The sequence below is a fragment of the Camellia sinensis genome, chromosome 1 (assembly GCF_055761805.1).
Source record: "Camellia sinensis isolate YWXY chromosome 1, ASM5576180v1, whole genome shotgun sequence".
Taxonomy (NCBI): Eukaryota; Viridiplantae; Streptophyta; class Magnoliopsida; order Ericales; family Theaceae; genus Camellia; species Camellia sinensis.
In genome coordinates this window covers 54,510,417-54,526,826 of record NC_138961.1, presented here as the reverse complement: position 1 = coordinate 54,526,826, position 16,410 = coordinate 54,510,417, and the positions used below count along the sequence as shown (strand labels likewise).

The 16,410-nt window shown below is 37.8% G+C and overlaps 2 protein-coding genes across 5 annotated transcripts in view; one reads left to right on the top strand and one right to left on the bottom strand.

The window, feature by feature from the left end:
• LOC114257937 (superoxide dismutase [Mn], mitochondrial-like) overlaps window positions 1–10,793 on the top strand; it is a 62,510-nt gene extending 51,717 nt beyond the window's left edge. The window contains exons 2-3 of the mRNA XM_082877457.1: window positions 9,080–9,157; window positions 9,952–10,793. Coding sequence (XP_082733583.1) covers window positions 9,080–9,157; window positions 9,952–10,044 — 171 coding nt within the window. The 3' untranslated portion in view covers window positions 10,045–10,793. The remainder of the gene's footprint in view (window positions 1–9,079; window positions 9,158–9,951) is intronic.
• Window positions 10,794–11,317: 524 nt separating this feature from the next.
• Window positions 11,318–16,041, bottom strand: LOC114257935 (N2,N2-dimethylguanosine tRNA methyltransferase). Of its 4 annotated transcripts, none has more exons than XM_028197754.2 (7): window positions 15,398–16,041; window positions 14,642–14,842; window positions 14,468–14,567; window positions 13,611–13,811; window positions 13,404–13,466; window positions 11,899–12,124; window positions 11,318–11,781 (listed from the first exon to the last, which is right to left on the bottom strand). In XM_028197754.2, exons 1-6 carry the CDS (start codon window positions 16,039–16,041, stop codon window positions 12,017–12,019), a joined length of 1,317 nt encoding a protein of 438 aa, XP_028053555.2. In that variant the 3' UTR covers window positions 11,318–11,781; window positions 11,899–12,016. The 4 variants fall into 4 exon arrangements, with proteins under 4 accessions (XP_028053555.2, XP_028053556.2, XP_082733557.1 ...); XM_028197755.2 differs by having other exon boundaries at window positions 14,642–14,683; XM_082877431.1 differs by lacking the exon at window positions 14,468–14,567 and having other exon boundaries at window positions 13,611–13,821.
• Window positions 16,042–16,410: the final 369 nt, after the last annotated feature.

The window sequence follows — 16,410 nt, the reverse complement described above, 5'->3', positions numbered from 1 at the left end:
CGACTCTCGGGCCACCAACCATGCACCGTAATGCACGATGGCCGAGAAGCCAAGTTTTCACAATTCAATGTTAATGAATGCACAAATAACACATAAGAGCCTCCGCCTCTATCATGCATGATCAAGAGGGTCGACGATCGAGAAATGAGGCGCGTTTCATCACTTCAAGTATGAAATGCCCCTCGTTTCTCGTGTTTGGATCAACATCCGATCCAAACACAATGCAATGCAACAACATGCCCATCTAATAATGCAATGCAACAACATGCACTGCAACAACATGCAAACAACATGCTCTTCTACCAATGCTAGAATGGCATACACAAGATTCTAACATATGAACAATGCATGCATGACATGTTTAGAGGCTAAGAACATCAAAGCTAGTAAAGAGCATCTTACAAGAGGCATGCAATACAAAGCTTAAACAACTAAAACAGCTCTGGACAAAGCTCTACCATTCCAAAACAAAGGCCAAAACATGCTGAAAATGGAGTCCAAAAAGCTTATACAAGCATACATACACATTGGCTCACAAACAAGGCATGAAGACACAACTCTCAAACACATAGAAGGAGTGGAAAATGTGAGAGTGTGGCAATGAAATATGCTCTGAAATTACATTCCAAATGATGCACACATCACAAATGAGGCATGCTAGGAGGCTCAAAGCTTAAGGCTAGCAAAGGCACTTGCACCATAGCCATATCAAGCAAGCCTCAAAGGGCCAAGATGACTCAAAACAATCCCAAGGTAGGTCAAAACAATGCCAAAAACATGCTTGAACATAGCCAACATATGCTAGAATGGGAGGCATAAAGCATGACGCATGCAAGGCCAATGAGCATGATTACACTACAAGTATAAGAAGTAAATGTGGGATGCTCTAACCAACCAAAAACAGAGTTGTATCATGGCAAAATAAGACCAAAAACACACTGAGATGTTAGCCCAAAAGCTTAGGCAAGCATGCATGCCAATTGGCTCATGATTGAGACACAAAGCATAATCTTCCAAAAGCATTGAAAGAGTGAAGCATGGGAGAACATGACCACATTTCATGCACTGAAATCATATATCAAATGATGCTAAATCATGCAAATAGCCCAAACAATGCTTGTTAATGGACTCAAAACACCAAGCTAGTGAGCAAGATTACACTATGGCTATACAGAGCAAGGCATGCATGACCAAAATCACTTAAAATAGAGCTTAAGCATGGAAAAACATGAGTAAAGCTTGCTGGAGTGGAGCAAAAAATATGCTAAAATGATGGTCCAAGGCATGATGCATGTTAAGGCTATGGGGAGAATTGCACTACAAGTGCAAGGAGCATGCAAGAGGTAATCAAACCAAGCCAAAACAGAGATATAGCATACTAAAATAAGGCCTAAGACATGCTAAGATGGAGCCAAAAGATGCTAGAAAGACATGCTACTTTGATGAGCCATCAACACAAGCAAACAAGAGAAGAGGAGGGGGGACAACCCCACCCATTTGGGGCCTCAAAACACACTTTCCACCACTGAAATTCCTCTGGAATTCAGTGGTTAAAAGGCCAAGAGAAGGTGATCTCAAAGGCCTTAGGAGATAACACAAATCAAGGCAAAATAAGGCACAAAAGGGGGTAAACCACCCCCAACACCAAAGAGGCCTCAAACAAATACTTTAAGCACTTGAAAATGAAGCTTTTTGCAGTTTAAAGTTAAGCCAAAAGAAGCATGCAAATAGGGCCAAATAAGCAATAAAAACAAAGCTTTAAAGAGGCTAAAGACTCACTCTTGAAGAACAACTTCAAAACAACAACTTCAGAGGCAAAAACCAAGCTAAAACCACTCAAATGCAAACTCCAAGAACCTCAGCTCAATAGTGAAGGTGTTTCACTAGGTGTTTGTGTGCAAAAGTGTGAAGAAACAACACTTTAAGGCACAAAACAATACAAATATAGAGAGAGAGGGAGCAATATGTAGAGAGAGGGATATGTATATCCTTAAGCAAATTTCTGAGCCTTGGAAATGGAGAGAGAGCCTCCCTTTTATAGAATTCCAAGTCTCAAGCTTGTTGGACAAGCTAGAGACTTGAAGCAATCCCTCCATACACGTGTATGAAGGATGCCTTTTGTGCCTAACAGCTGGCAAGAAAAATATCTGCAGAAAATGCAAGATGGCCGCCGACTAGTTAAAGTGGTCAGCCGACCACCTCCTCTAGTCGATCGACCAGAAAAAGTGGTCTACAGAGAAGAAAAGTGGTCGGCAAGGGGGAGAGAGGGTCTACATAGAGAGAGGAAAGTGGTGGCAGGCTGCCGACCACCTTAGGTGGTCCACAGACCACCAACCCTAGCTGGCCGATCACCAAAAGTGGTCTACAAGGGGGAAAAACTAGTCTACACCCCTGTTCCACTCTCCAGGCAAAGGAAAAGAAGGTTTGGTTCAAAAACAAACCCAAAAGGAAACAAGACAAGAGTCCGCAGGGCGAGGTACTCAGCTGGAAGCCTCGAAAACTAGTCTACGGGTACAAAAGGTGGTCTACAAGAGGGAAAGGTAGTCTACGGCCACAAAAAGTGGCCTACAAGCCTCTATCTTCCTCTAGGCCAAGGTAACAAGGCATGGTCCAAAAACCAGGCCAAGAGGAGAAAGTTAAGAGGTCCCGAGACAAGGCGCTCAGCCGAAGGCTTTGAAAACTCAAAGTGAGCACAAATATGCACAATCATCGAACGCTCAATCAATGACGTCTGAGTTTTAAGGTCGGTCAAAAATGGGGTGTCTACAATTTATTTATGAGTAGTGCTATTAACACCCCATAAATTATTTTGGACCCCCTATTTCTTTGGGCTCCTACTTATAAATTTTGAAACCCTCAAAATTTCTTTTCCCCTCACCAAATAATACGAAAATTATTCTTGTGAAAACATTTTACCCATAGAATGCACACCCCCCACACCTCAAAAAAATCCCTCTTCCAAAAAACCTTAACAAAACCCACCAAGAAGAAGAATAGTCAATGTGATTACTGTCTGTGCTGTCTCATCCACCATTGTTATGTAAGTTTTCTAAATGAAATTGTATATTCAATTGTAGTATGTTTATAAAGAGTGCATCAGTTATATAGCCCTAATCTATGACCAAAAAAAAAAAATACAAAGAAAAGGGAATTGCCTAATTCCTAATATACACAAGCAAGAAAATTGCCTAATTCCTAATATACCATATATACAATATATATTCTCACACCCCCACTCAAACTCAAGGTGTTTTAGCAGAAAACACTAAGAGTTTGCTAAGAAAAAACTGAAACCGAGCGGTAGTGTGAGACTTGGTGAAGAAGTCCGCAAGTTGTAAAGTCGAGGAGGCAAAATGAAGCGAGATAGAGCCAGACTACAGATGTTGTTGGAAAAAGTGACAATCAATCTCAATGTGTTTCGTCCATTCATGGAAGACAGTATTATGGGCAATCTGAATAGCACTGCGGTTGTCACAATAAAGGGAGGTCAGAGAATACTAAGGTACACCCAAATCAAAGAGAAGACAACGAAGCCAAGCAAGCTCAGCAGTAGCATGAGCCATAGCACGGTACTCAGCTTTGGTAGTAGAGCGAGCAACAAAAGTTTGTTTCTTGATTTTCCAAGAGATCAAGGAATCGCCATGAAACATACAGAAACCAGAGGTAGAATTGTGATCAGTAAAATCACCAGCCTAATCAGAATCAGCATAGGCCACCAAGTCTAAAGAGGAAGTAGATGACAACAAGAAGCCCTAAAAGATGGTACCCCGGAAATAGTGAAGAATGCGAACCAAAGTAGCCTAATGGGTAGAGCGAGGAACAGAAACGAATTGACTAACCATATGAACAGCATAAACAAGATCAAGGCGAGTGACAGTCAAATAAACTAAACAACCCACCAGCTCGCGATAGACCATGGGATCATTCAGAGGGACACCATCAGTAGAGTTAAGCTTCACATTACGCTCAATAGGTGTATCAGAAACCTTAGTATCAGTAAGACTGGCAAGGTGAGTAACCTCATTAGCATACTTGGCCTGAGATAGAAAATTGCCCTTTGGAGAAGAGGCAACCTCAATACCAAGAAAATACCGCAATGGACCCAGATCCTTTATTTCGAAGGTACAGAAGAGATGTTGCTTGACCTCAGAGATAGCAGAAGAGTCAGAGCTAGTGATGATCATATCATCCACATAGAGTAGGAGAGCAAAAAAACCAACTGAGGTATATTTCAGAAACAAGGCAGAGTCGGAAGCAGAAGGATGAAACCCAAGCTCGGTAACGGCAGTCTGAAAGCAATCATACCAAGCACGAGGAGACTGCTTCAAACTATATAGAGCACGCCGAAGATGACAAATCTGCCTAGAGGAGTGGAGAAAACCAGGGGGAGGATGTATATAGACCTTCTCAGTGAGATAACCATTAAGAAAAGCATTCTTAACGTTCATCTGATAGAGAGGCCAATGTCAAACAACAGCAACAGAAATCAAGGTACGGACAGTAGTCATCTTGGCAACAGGGGCAAATGTCTCCTCATGATCAATACCATACTCTTGTGAGAAATCCTTGGCAACCAAGCGAGCTTTATAGCTCTTGAGAGAACCATTAGAATGAGTCTTGACTTTATAGGCCCATTTGCAACCAACCAGATTCTTGCCAGCAGGCAAATGAACCAACTCCCAAGTGTTAGTCTTCTGTAAGGCAAAAAACTCATCCTCCATAACTTGAACCCAATTAGGATCTTGACAGGCCTCCATGTAAGACCGTGGTTTTAAAAAAGAATGAATAACAGACAAAAAAGTATAATAGGAAGTAGAAAAACATGTATTAGACCAACCCAACCTGTTTGAAGGATGACGCTCACGACTAGGATATCTGTGTGCAGTAGGATCAGAGTCATCATAAGTAGAAGGAGCAGTAACAAGAGTAGAGACAACTGGTGGTGGAGGAGCTTGACGATGAGAATAGATCAACAACGGAGGAAAAGAAGAAGTTGAAGGAGGAGAAGGATCCATGGGTGACGTAGACGGAGAAGTAAGAATGGGCTTAGGAGGAATAATGGAAATGTACTCGTCAGACGAGACCTCAGAAGGAAATGAAGAAAATGGGTCAATGTTAACCAAATCTTCTTTGGAAACGGGAGTAGTGAGAGGGGAAAGTTGAAAGTAAGACAGACGTTCGAGAAAGGCAACATGACAAGAGACATAAAGGCGATGAGAGACAGGGTCATAACAACGGTAGCTTTTCTGAGTAGGACTATAACCTAAAAAGACACAGAGGACAGAATGAGCACTAAGTTTGGTCCTATCTTTGTGGGGAAGAAGGACAAAACAGGCAGACCTAAACATACGAAGGAGGGAGTAGTTAGGAATTTGAGAGAACAAAGCCTTATAAGGAGACTGACCAGAAAGAATGGGAGTAGGCATGAGGTTGAAAAGAAAAGCAGCAGTAAGAACTGCCCCCCCAGAATAGAGCCAGAACTGAGGTGGAGAGAAGAAAAGACCTAGCTGTCTCAAGGAGATGACGATTTTTACGCTCGGCTTGACCATTTTGGGCAGGTGTATCTGTACAGGAAGTTTGGTGAATAGTACCCAAATTAGCCAAATACTCACAGAACTCATTTTTAAAATATTCCCCACCCAAGTTAGACCGTAATACTTTAATTGTAGACCCAAACTGAGTAGTAATCATAGACTGAAAGGTACGATAGATCTGATAGAAATCAGACTTATGAGTCATAAGATAAACCCAAGTGTAACAGGTGCAGTCATCAACAACTGACACATAGTATGCAGAACCCCCTTTGGTGAGAACAAGAGAAGGGCTCCAAACATCAGTATGAACTAAAGAAAACAGTGTATCTGATATAGAAGTACTTTTACGAAAAGGTAAGACTGTTATTTTGGCAAGTTTACACCTCCGACATTCAGTATGTTTAGTAAGAGAAACTTTACCCAATATACCTGATTGAGCTAAAGACTGTAAGCGGTCAACAGACAAATGTCCTAATCTAGAATGCCACAAATAGAAAGGACTTGACAGAGAATCTAACTAAAAAGAAGAAAAGGTAGTCGATAAGGTAGTCATAGGCAGATGCAAACTATTCACCACATAGAGGTCTCAAACTTTACGACCAGTCCCAATTTGCTGCTTAGAGATCCAATCCTGCACAGAACAGACAGAAGAAGAAAAGATAACATCAAAACCAGATGCATCAAGGTGACTGATAGATAATAAAATGATAGATACCTAAGGAACATAAAAGACAGATGGAATAGAGACAGCAGACAGAGTAGACGGTAGGATATACCCAACAGATATAACAGACATACCAGACCCATTAACAACATTGACAACAATAGGAAAGGGAGGATGAGTACAATTTTGAAGTAAGGAGAGATGGGGTGTCATATGATGGGAGACACTAGAGTAAAAAATCAAGATAAACGAAGAAATACCTGAAGAAGACCCAAGCAAACCTGAATGAAGAGAGGAAACAACGGAGGCATATGGGAATAGTTGAGAGGTAGACAATATATGTTGAAGCTGACTAATCTGAGCAGTCAAGGAAGCCAAACAGGATCAGGAGCTGGAGTAGATGCAGTAGAACCGGCAAAAGCTTGAAAATTACTTGGAGAAGAAGGACAAAATTGAGTCCGAGACTGCTGAGAATACGAGCCAAACAGACATCCCTTCTTGGGATAGTGATACTTCCAATGACCTCTCTAATGCAAAAAAACACACTCATCTGAAGCAAGGAGCCCCTTCTTGGGCTTTACAGAAGCTGAAACCATCATCATCATAATAAACTGAAAGCTAATAGGGCAATAATGTAATAAACCAATATATCCAAAATCGCAGTGTAAGAACCAAAAGAGTGTGGGGTCTAAATGTAATATCAGAAAATAATATGACAATAATCCAATATCAAAGGATTTCAGATGCAAAATCCAATGGGTCAAATACTAGAGGATTTCAGATGCAAAAATCCAATGGGTTAAATACCAAGAAGTGACCAACCGAAAGATAGGGGTTTTGAACCAGCCTTAGATAGAGCCCTTTCGAGAGAGAGAAGATGAGAGGTAACTTCACTTCGATGCAACCAACAGATGCGACAAAGCAACCAGAGAACCGTACACCAGGGACAATTGTGAGGCAGAGAACAGCGAGAAGAAGTCGCGAGTCAAAGACTTGCAAATCAGCTAGGTCGCGAAATTTGTCCAGAGAGCTATGAACCAGAGAGAGAACTAGGGGTTTCGACAGATTGAACTAGAGATGGGTCGAAGTCTTGAAAAACCAAGATGGGTCACGAGAATAGATGGGTCAAACTCCAATAACCTAGAGAGCAATCTCGAGTGAACCACCAGCCAAACTCAAATCAGAATCAAAGGGTTGTGTAATTGCTGCTAGGGTTTTAAACACAACTCTGATACCATGTAAGTTTTCTGAATGAAACTGTATATTCAATTGTAGTATGTTTACAAAGAGTGCATCAGTTATATAGCCCTAATCTATGACAGAAAAAGGAAATACAAAGAAAAAGGAATTGCCTAATTCCTAATATACACAAGCAAGTAAATTGCCTAATTCCTAATATATCATATATACAATATATATTCTCACATGTCACAGTTGGTATGCTCTCTGCCTCTCTCTCTCTCTCTCTATATATATATATATACATAATTTCTTAGTTTCCTCGTAATAATTTCTTCCCTTGCGGGAAAAAAATTATAATAATTGGTTTGGTTAGTTTTATTGATAAATATTATAAAATTGTGAGCTCAGTAGAAAACTACGTAACAATATTATCAAAGTTACGCGATGAAAGAATAACTTTTGAACCTGATAATGGATTTGGACTACTTTCGATAACTTTTGCAAGTGTTAAAAATTTTAACCATTCAATGTGTTAAGAAATTTCCATGTTCGAGCCTGTATTCTCGAATTTGAAAAAATGAAAACTTCTACAAGTATTAACAATTTTGACAATTCAATGTGTTAAGAAATTTTCATGTTCAGACCTGCATTCCAGAATATTGTTTATTTGTTTGGGAATGCCTTCCCGAACAAATAAGTAATGTTCGGGCCTGTATTTCCAAACTTGAAAAAATGAAAACTACTGCAAATGTTAACAATTTTGACCGTTCAACGTGTTAAAAAATTTTCATGTTCGAACCTGCATTCCCAAACATTACTTAGTTGTTCAGAAATGCCTTCTCGAACAAATAAACAATGTTTGGCCCTGTGTTCCTGAATTTCAGTCATATATTCGAAAGTTCAATCCCGAAAAAATGACGAACAAATTTTATTATTTTTGCCATTTGTTTACAAAAGCTTACCCTTACAAGGTTAATCTCCTCTGAGCTAAGGACAACATCAAAGCTATGTACCTTCTCTAAGCTTTTATTGTTGTATTCCTCTCGTCTTATGGAGTTGTGACTACCAGAAAAACTTTCATTCATTGTCATTGCCGAAGAAGTATAGGTAGTCAAATGGTTGCCATTGTTACAGCCGGAATATTGCCGCCAATGAGTTTTCAAGATTTTGAGGGTGGGTAGGTTTTGAATGTGGGATTTGGGAAAGATGGATGAGTGGTGATGGAGGTGGGTGCTCTCATATACCCTAATTCATGATGTAGTGGGTGTGTAGGTTTAATTGTAAGATAGTGTGTCCCAAAATTAATAACATCATTTTTAGTAATTTTATTTGAGGGTATTATTGTAATAAGAAAAAAGTTAAAAATTGAGGGGGTCCAAAATAAATTATGGGTTGCTTATAGCAACATTCTTATTTATTTTGCTTATTTGTTGTTTTTATTATTTGGCGAGGACCTGTCATTTCAGGAGAGTATGTACTTCTGTTGCCATGGAATCCCTCAAGTTTGCAGAGTTCCTTGGCCATGTAGTTTTTATGCTTTTTATAATAATTGATTGCTTATGGTCTATTTTATTGCATTTATTATTATTATTATTATTATTATTATTATTATTATTATTGTTTTTGTTTTTGTTGTTGTTGTTATTATTATTATAAAACTAAGTGGTCATATTTATAATGTTTTGAACTATTGTTACAGGGCTCACTAGTAACTAAAGGACCAAGTTTAGCTCCTCTGCTTGGTATAGATGTTTGGGAAGATGCATACTACTTGCAGGTAGTTCTTTGTCCTTCAGTTGTTTCAATGGATATTTATTACAAGGGTAAATCACATTGACCTCCCTTGACAATTGCCCAAACTACGGCTAATCCATTAGTATGAAGAAATTACACCATCATCCCTGATGGGTTAATCGCATCACCCTTACACCCCATGTCATTAATTAACCCTGTTAGGCAATTGGATGAAATTTGATATTGTCATCAAATTTTGAAAAAAAATGCTTCATTATTAATTTTTAACATTTTTGACCAATAAAAAAGACAAATTTGTCATTTCTTATGTTTGTTAATGGAGGTAAAGCTTCAGGTCCATTAGGGTAGCTATTGTAATTTCTTTGCACTAATGGGGTCAACTATAATTTGGGTAATTGTCGGGGGGAGCTTCTATTTCCACACATCATTTCTTCTCGGTACACACTTCTTCTTGGTTTGGAAATCAACTTCTGAACCAAAAATTTGAAAATTAAATGTGTGAGCTGAGATAATGTCTTCAACAATGCTGTACATCAAAGGGTCTGTATGAGATGTTTATATTTGTTTATCCTTGATTTAAATGTTCAAACTTGAGCATCAATGAGCTATAAATTTGTTACCGGGTGACTGTTGTAAATATGACGGGAAGACATTAACTGAAGGACATGAATTAAGAGATTCTAGTGTATCTAGGTTGCATATAAACTAGGAAGTGTTTTAGAAAAGTAGCTCTCGCTTTATCCCTGTTCAATCTGCAGAATCTTCGCTATTTACTTTTCTTCTCAATGCGCTTATTACTCTTTATTTTGGATGCAGTACAAAAATGTTAGTCTGGACTACCTGAAGAATATTTGGAAAGTTCTGAACTGGAAATATGCCAGTGAATTGTATGAAAAAGAGTGCCCTTGAACGAACTCTCCATCAGAATTGGTTTTGCAGAGACGGTGTTTATGCTTCTGTTGGTTTTTGAGAGCAAATAAAATGGTGTTACATAGCTGAGGGGGCTCATGTTTCAAATGCGGGCCTTATCAAAAAATAAAAAAAGAAGAAAGAAATAAAAATATTTTTACGACATTTTTTTCTTCTTTCTTATGTTTTCCATGTGTAAAAATCAATAAACATGTTTTATGACCTCTGCTGTTCTATAGTTCTCCAATTAGCGTCTGGCAAACTATCCCTTTTCAACCCTTGTGTACCCAAACCTCCTGGAGATTGCACATGTCATGATTTAATTGCAATGGTTGATGTTTGTTCTGCATTACATAGAGAATTAGAATGAGATATCGAATTGTGATGGCAAATGTGTCCATAAAGGTATTGCCGTGCTTATCAGATGCTTTGAGATATGAAATCACTGGTGAAGCAAGGAATCACTGGTGTGTGCACATGACTCAAAACTGAAGACAACCGCTTATTGAAGTAATTTTATCTTACACGAAATCGTATTTCAAATGAATCAAATTTTGTGAGTGTAAATAGTTTTTTGAGCTCAGTTAGTTGCAGTTCTTTTTTTATCAAATGGACTATTGTATGGAAGAAATGACTAGGTGTTTTAGCTCGGTTAATTGGGAAGGATGAGGATGGTTTTGTCAGTAGTTGAAGTATTTTTGGCATTTATGATGACTTTTCAGATTACTGTGATCTTGGTTAGATGGATTTATTTCAATTGAACCAATTTTCCATTCCAAGGCTGTGGAGCTGGATGTCAAATTTGTTTGTTGTTTATAGGGAAAGGCTACCTTGAAAAAGGTTCATATGATATGCATTTGATTCAAAAAAATATAATTTTACCACAAACAATATAGTTTTTATACATTTTGCTTATCTAAAAAATATAACTCTCCGCACATGTAATTTTTTGCTCATTACAAAAAGTATAATTTTTATTAAGAAGTATAACTTGCTTTTCATAACTTTTTGGGTGCATACCATAATTTTACCAATCATAATTTTCATCACAAAAATTATATATTTTCTTACTAAGTGAATCTTTTTAGGGGTGGGTACATATTGTAGCATTTCCTTGTTTCTATTGCATTTGAAAATCACAAAATAGGTATTAGTGTCATTGGTTTTTGTTGAAAAAGAGCAATGTATCTGACTTTCCCCATTGAATTTAGTTTTTCTCGTGCCAAGAAGCAAGACAACGAGAATTGTCCATATCATAAAAGACAAAGTATGCTTTTTGTTCAAACTAGCCAAAAGTTTTATGTCTGCTAAGCCAACAATTACATCTTATGGTGACCAGAATCTTCTTGTTTGATCATACCAAACAAAGTTTATACATGTTCCACTTTGTCAACTTTGTGATTTGATCAAGCCTTGCTGGAATTGTTCTTTTACAAGCATGGGAAAATAATCGAAGTCCTGTTCATCCCCATAAGTCATGAAGCATTGTTAGATAGAGGGTCCTGTTAAGTCAGCGAAAAGAGTCTGCTCCAGCAAGAATTCTGAGTTCACATATATACACTAACGCAGCTGTTCTTATAGTTGTCAAGAGTTTTCCCACATTTTGAGCGATGGAAGCCTTCAATTAAGTTAATGGCTTACAATGCAAGGCCAGTGAACAGCTTGTTCCATTGGTAGCTTCTGGTTTCCCAAATTTGCAGGTTGGGAATGGAAGTCCTTAATTTTTTATGAAACTATCTGTCAAACAACAAGCAATTTTGAATATCGTGTAAGCATACAATACTTTCATTCATCTCCTAATAATCATCATTAAAGTACATGTTGGCCTTCAATGAGTTTAATTTGAAGTCTTACCTGATTGACATTTGTTTTTTCTGTTGCAGGAGACTCGATGCTTTCTCAAGAGGCAACAGCAACAATTGCAGCCTCTACAGCCAGTTTGTTTTATCTACAAGACTAATTTGCTCACAGATCATTCTGAACCATTGATTTCCTTGGCAATCTTCACACACATAGCCATAGGACAGTTTGTTTTAATTGCATTGGAGACAATGTGTGATCTACTAACAGCATATCCTTCCTGCAAAGCCATTTCACCAGTTGGAAATGTCACAAACACGAATTAGGATTACGCTGTTCCAAAGTATCTACACTATGCCAAAACTCAATTGGGATCCAATTTACACTAAATCACCCATATATGGAATCAAACCTAAACTTGCCATGGAAGCTCTGACTAATCCCGATTTAGTTATTTTATAAGGCTTTGGTAATAGCTGCCAAATAAGTGATGTTCTTTGTTCCTTGCTTTCCTCTTGACCAACCATTTTCCAAAGGAAAAGCTGGTTGATAATTATGCTTTGTACCACAAATTAAATTCAACTTGAAAAAACTGATTCCCTTTTACATCAAAATTATTACCTTTAAAGTTACAAACAGAAGAAGAAAAAAAAACATAAATGATACCATGTTATCAATTATCATCCCAAAAAGCATAAATTAAAGATTTTAACACAGGCAAAAATTAATAGATCAAATAATTCATAATTTTAGGTTGAATTATGTATTTGAATTTCAAAATCATTAAACTAATTTTTATCAAGTATTTACATAAGCATTTTTTGGTAGAAATTCAAAAATAAAACATATAAAAAGTAAGCAAAAGCTACGTAGGCCTAAATAAGGCCCATTAAGGAACATTATTTTTGGTTTGCATTCACTACCCTTTTTAAAAGCAAGACTAATGATAATGCAATGTACCACTTTCAATTGAAGGTTAGATTAAATAAACAAAAATTCTAGGGACTCCAAATTTTTTACTAAACACTCATGTGAGTGTGGATCCCACACCCATGTGAGTATTTGGTAAAAATTTTGAGAAAATAATTTGTATGCTTAGCATTGCCCTTAATTAAATTTAACTCAAAGAACTACTGATACTATTTCACACAAAAATTATATCCTTTGAGTCTTTTCAAAATTTCTATATGATTCTTTGTCAAATAAATCTGCAAATTTTCTATAAATGCTAGAGATATACAAAAATGCTAGAGACCCCAAATATTATACAAAATTCTTTACCAATCACTCACACTCATGTTCATTACTCTAAAAATACCTCGGGTGACAGAGCATTGTTAATTGGGTTCAGAGTACAGTAATGCATTGATTGTGTGTATCATGCACTGGACCTGAGCGAAAAATGCACTGGCAATAGGGACAGCCCAAAATCCAATGCTTCTATGATTTGGCATTATTAATTAGTAACAAAAATTCTCAAGCAACATTGATTGCCTTGTCTGTTCACTCATTTAAAATTGAAAATAGATTACTAGGGCAGTAGGACTCTACAGCATTACCTTCTGCATGATGCTCATCATGGTCTTTAGTGGAGGAGAATTAACTTTGGCTCGTCTTGATACCTGAAACAAAATCAAGAAGAAATCAACAATGAAATTACAAACAACATTAAGGTATCAGTTGCATTTTCTGAGAGTAATTGACAGCATATCATCCCATTGACACCAAGAACCCAAAACATAAAAAGTGAAGTTTTCAACAAAAACCTCATCCAATTTGATATATCCAGCTGGTAACTCGGGGTCACTTTCATCAATCATCCGTATTAATAGCTTTTCCAGATCCAGTCCCATGCCATTGCTTGTCCATCCCCATTCTTCAGCCAAATTTAACATTTCTGTCATGTAGGTAGCATTGTGAAGAGGTCCTGTCCAAAGGGGCCCTATGACGCGAAGTGAACCAGAAACCTGAAAAGAACTAACAGGAATTTAGAATTCTCACGGTAGTGAAAGAATAAACCAAGAATCTCATGTGATATCTCGGTGTGTAGTAGAATCAGAAATAATAATTAAACAATCTCATGTTGTTTGCATTTACCAACAATAACATAAAAGGTAGACTTGATGCAAAGATGCATTGAAGTAATTATGCAATTTTGATATAAATATGAAGTGTCAAAAACAATAAATTAATGGTGAAGGCCGGAGTACAATGTGAGTTTCGAAAATGTTGAGTCCACTTTTATTCTCTCTCTTTCCTCCCTTATTCTTATTTAAAAAGACAGGAATCACAACCAACTATATGAAATCCTTTATCATATTAAAAAAATTAGTGGGAATCGAACCAGCCTCTTTTTCCTTGTAAAAGAGAAATTTTACCATTTGACCATATCCACATTTTATTTTTTTTTGTTCTTAATACGCAATGTCCATATATATATATGATACATATGCCTCGATTATATTTGTGTAGTGCAGGGCCAGAGACTCTTCCATTTGAATTTTGAAATGTGCATAGCACAAATGTTTTCAACAAGATATTAATTGGTTGAAAATATTAGTAAACAACTATCAATGCTCTGGATCTTTTGCTGGAAAGAAAAAACATAGGGATAAAGACAAACATTTGCTTCATTGCATGGGCAAGTGATGCAACCAAGTTTATCCCATGAAAATGCTTCAGAATGCCCACATTGCTTGCAGTAGCCGATGAAACCATAATACCTGGCTATGAACATATATGATCACCAAAATATTAAAATTTATACAATTTGAACGAAATCACAATCATACAACACCTTTTGATGGGAAGCTTTCCACGGTTAAACCGGAGCATCACCCTGAAAACAGGTCCGTGGTATGAATAGTAAGAGAAAAGTGGTGTAACATGATAGCCCAATACAGAAGCTTCCCTCACCGCTCCACCTATAAGCATTCGCAGACCAATCTCATTCGAAAATGGCACAGAGCGAACATATGCTCCGTATGCAGCTAAAGAACTAGAAAAAACAGAAACACAGCCATAACCATTGCGTCAGGCAATGTACACAAAGATTGCAAAACTTCACATTCTCTGTGTAAACATCCCATGTCGTATATAACAACCTATTGTATGTAAAGTAGGTTGTAAACAAGTCAAGTAGAGTAACAGGTTGTTCAAGCTTAGTTTGAATACTTAACGAGTTTCAAAACCTATTCAAGTTGGTGATTTACATACCGGGTCAATCTCAAACGGATTTTTTAACAAGTCAAACGCGAATAACTTGATTTTTTATAGTCTCCATATGTTTATCGAGCATCTTGACTTGAAAATTTAACTAGTTCTTGACTTGCTTATATACCAAGCTGATCTTGAACAAATTTTTAACGAGTCGAACACGAATCAAACTCGAGTAGCTTAGTTCAATTTGCAGCCCTAATGTGAACTAACAGTAACCACCTCAAATTGATCCATTCAATCAAGATGAATAAAAAATGGTTTCAAGACAATGTACAGAGCAACAGGAACTAGCTAAACAATGGAAATGTGAAAGTTAAAAAAAAAAAAAACTCACTGGTAAGGCCTGTGACCTCCAGAAGAGAAACCATCAGTGGAAGTGACATAAACCAACCCATCCAATTTCAAAGCACAAAGAGCAGACCTCAGGAAACTCGAATCACTCCCAAACGAATCAATATCAATCAGATCAAAATAATCTTTCTGAAGATAACACTCAGTCATTACCCTATTAGCATCGAAATGAGTCACAACCCACCTCTTCTCATCTCCCAAACCCCTCGGAACCCTAGAAAGATTCTCCAATATAATCCTCCTGTATTCATCGTTCGCGTCATTGGCCAACACAGAGTCCGCCTCTGCCTCCACCAAGTACCGCAGAGATCGAACTCCGCAGCCGCACATTGCGTCCAGGATTTTGAGTTCGCCTTTCGATTTCTTGTAGAGCGAAGCCGCAAGAACGCCGAGGTCGCGGCCAATGGCGCTTTCATGGCGGAAGAACGATTCGCCGATCTCGAATTCGAGCCCTCTCTCGGTTCGGAGCTCGGATTTGCAGACAAAATTGGGTGGTTTAGGGTTAGCGTTTTTGTGAGGAAGGTGAAGGAATGGGGGAGGGGATAGGGTTTTAGGAGAGAGAATTATCATGGTGGAAGATGGTTGGGCTCTGCAATTTTCGCGGGGTTTTTGGATGAGTTTTATCATCAGAACGTTGTTGTGTACATCGCGTGTTTGTCTACTCTGTCAATCAACGGTTGATATTGGATCGTTATGTTAAAAGTCAAAGTCAATTCAACTTTTTTTTCCCCATCAACGGTCGTTTTACAAGAGTGGGTTTTCATCAATATCACACACACCTCAGTCTCCCACATAATCAAGATTTGGTGTTTGTTCTCTTTCACCATAAGGGTTAGGGTTTCTGATTCTGTCACTCCTCTCTTTCTCTCTCTCTAGAAATGCTGTGTTTGTGCTTTCCAGACTCCATGGGTACCCAAAAGGAAGAAGAAGAATGGATTGAAAATGAGAAGAGGAAGCATAAGAGAAAGAAGAAACAGTTTTTGCTTTCATCAATGA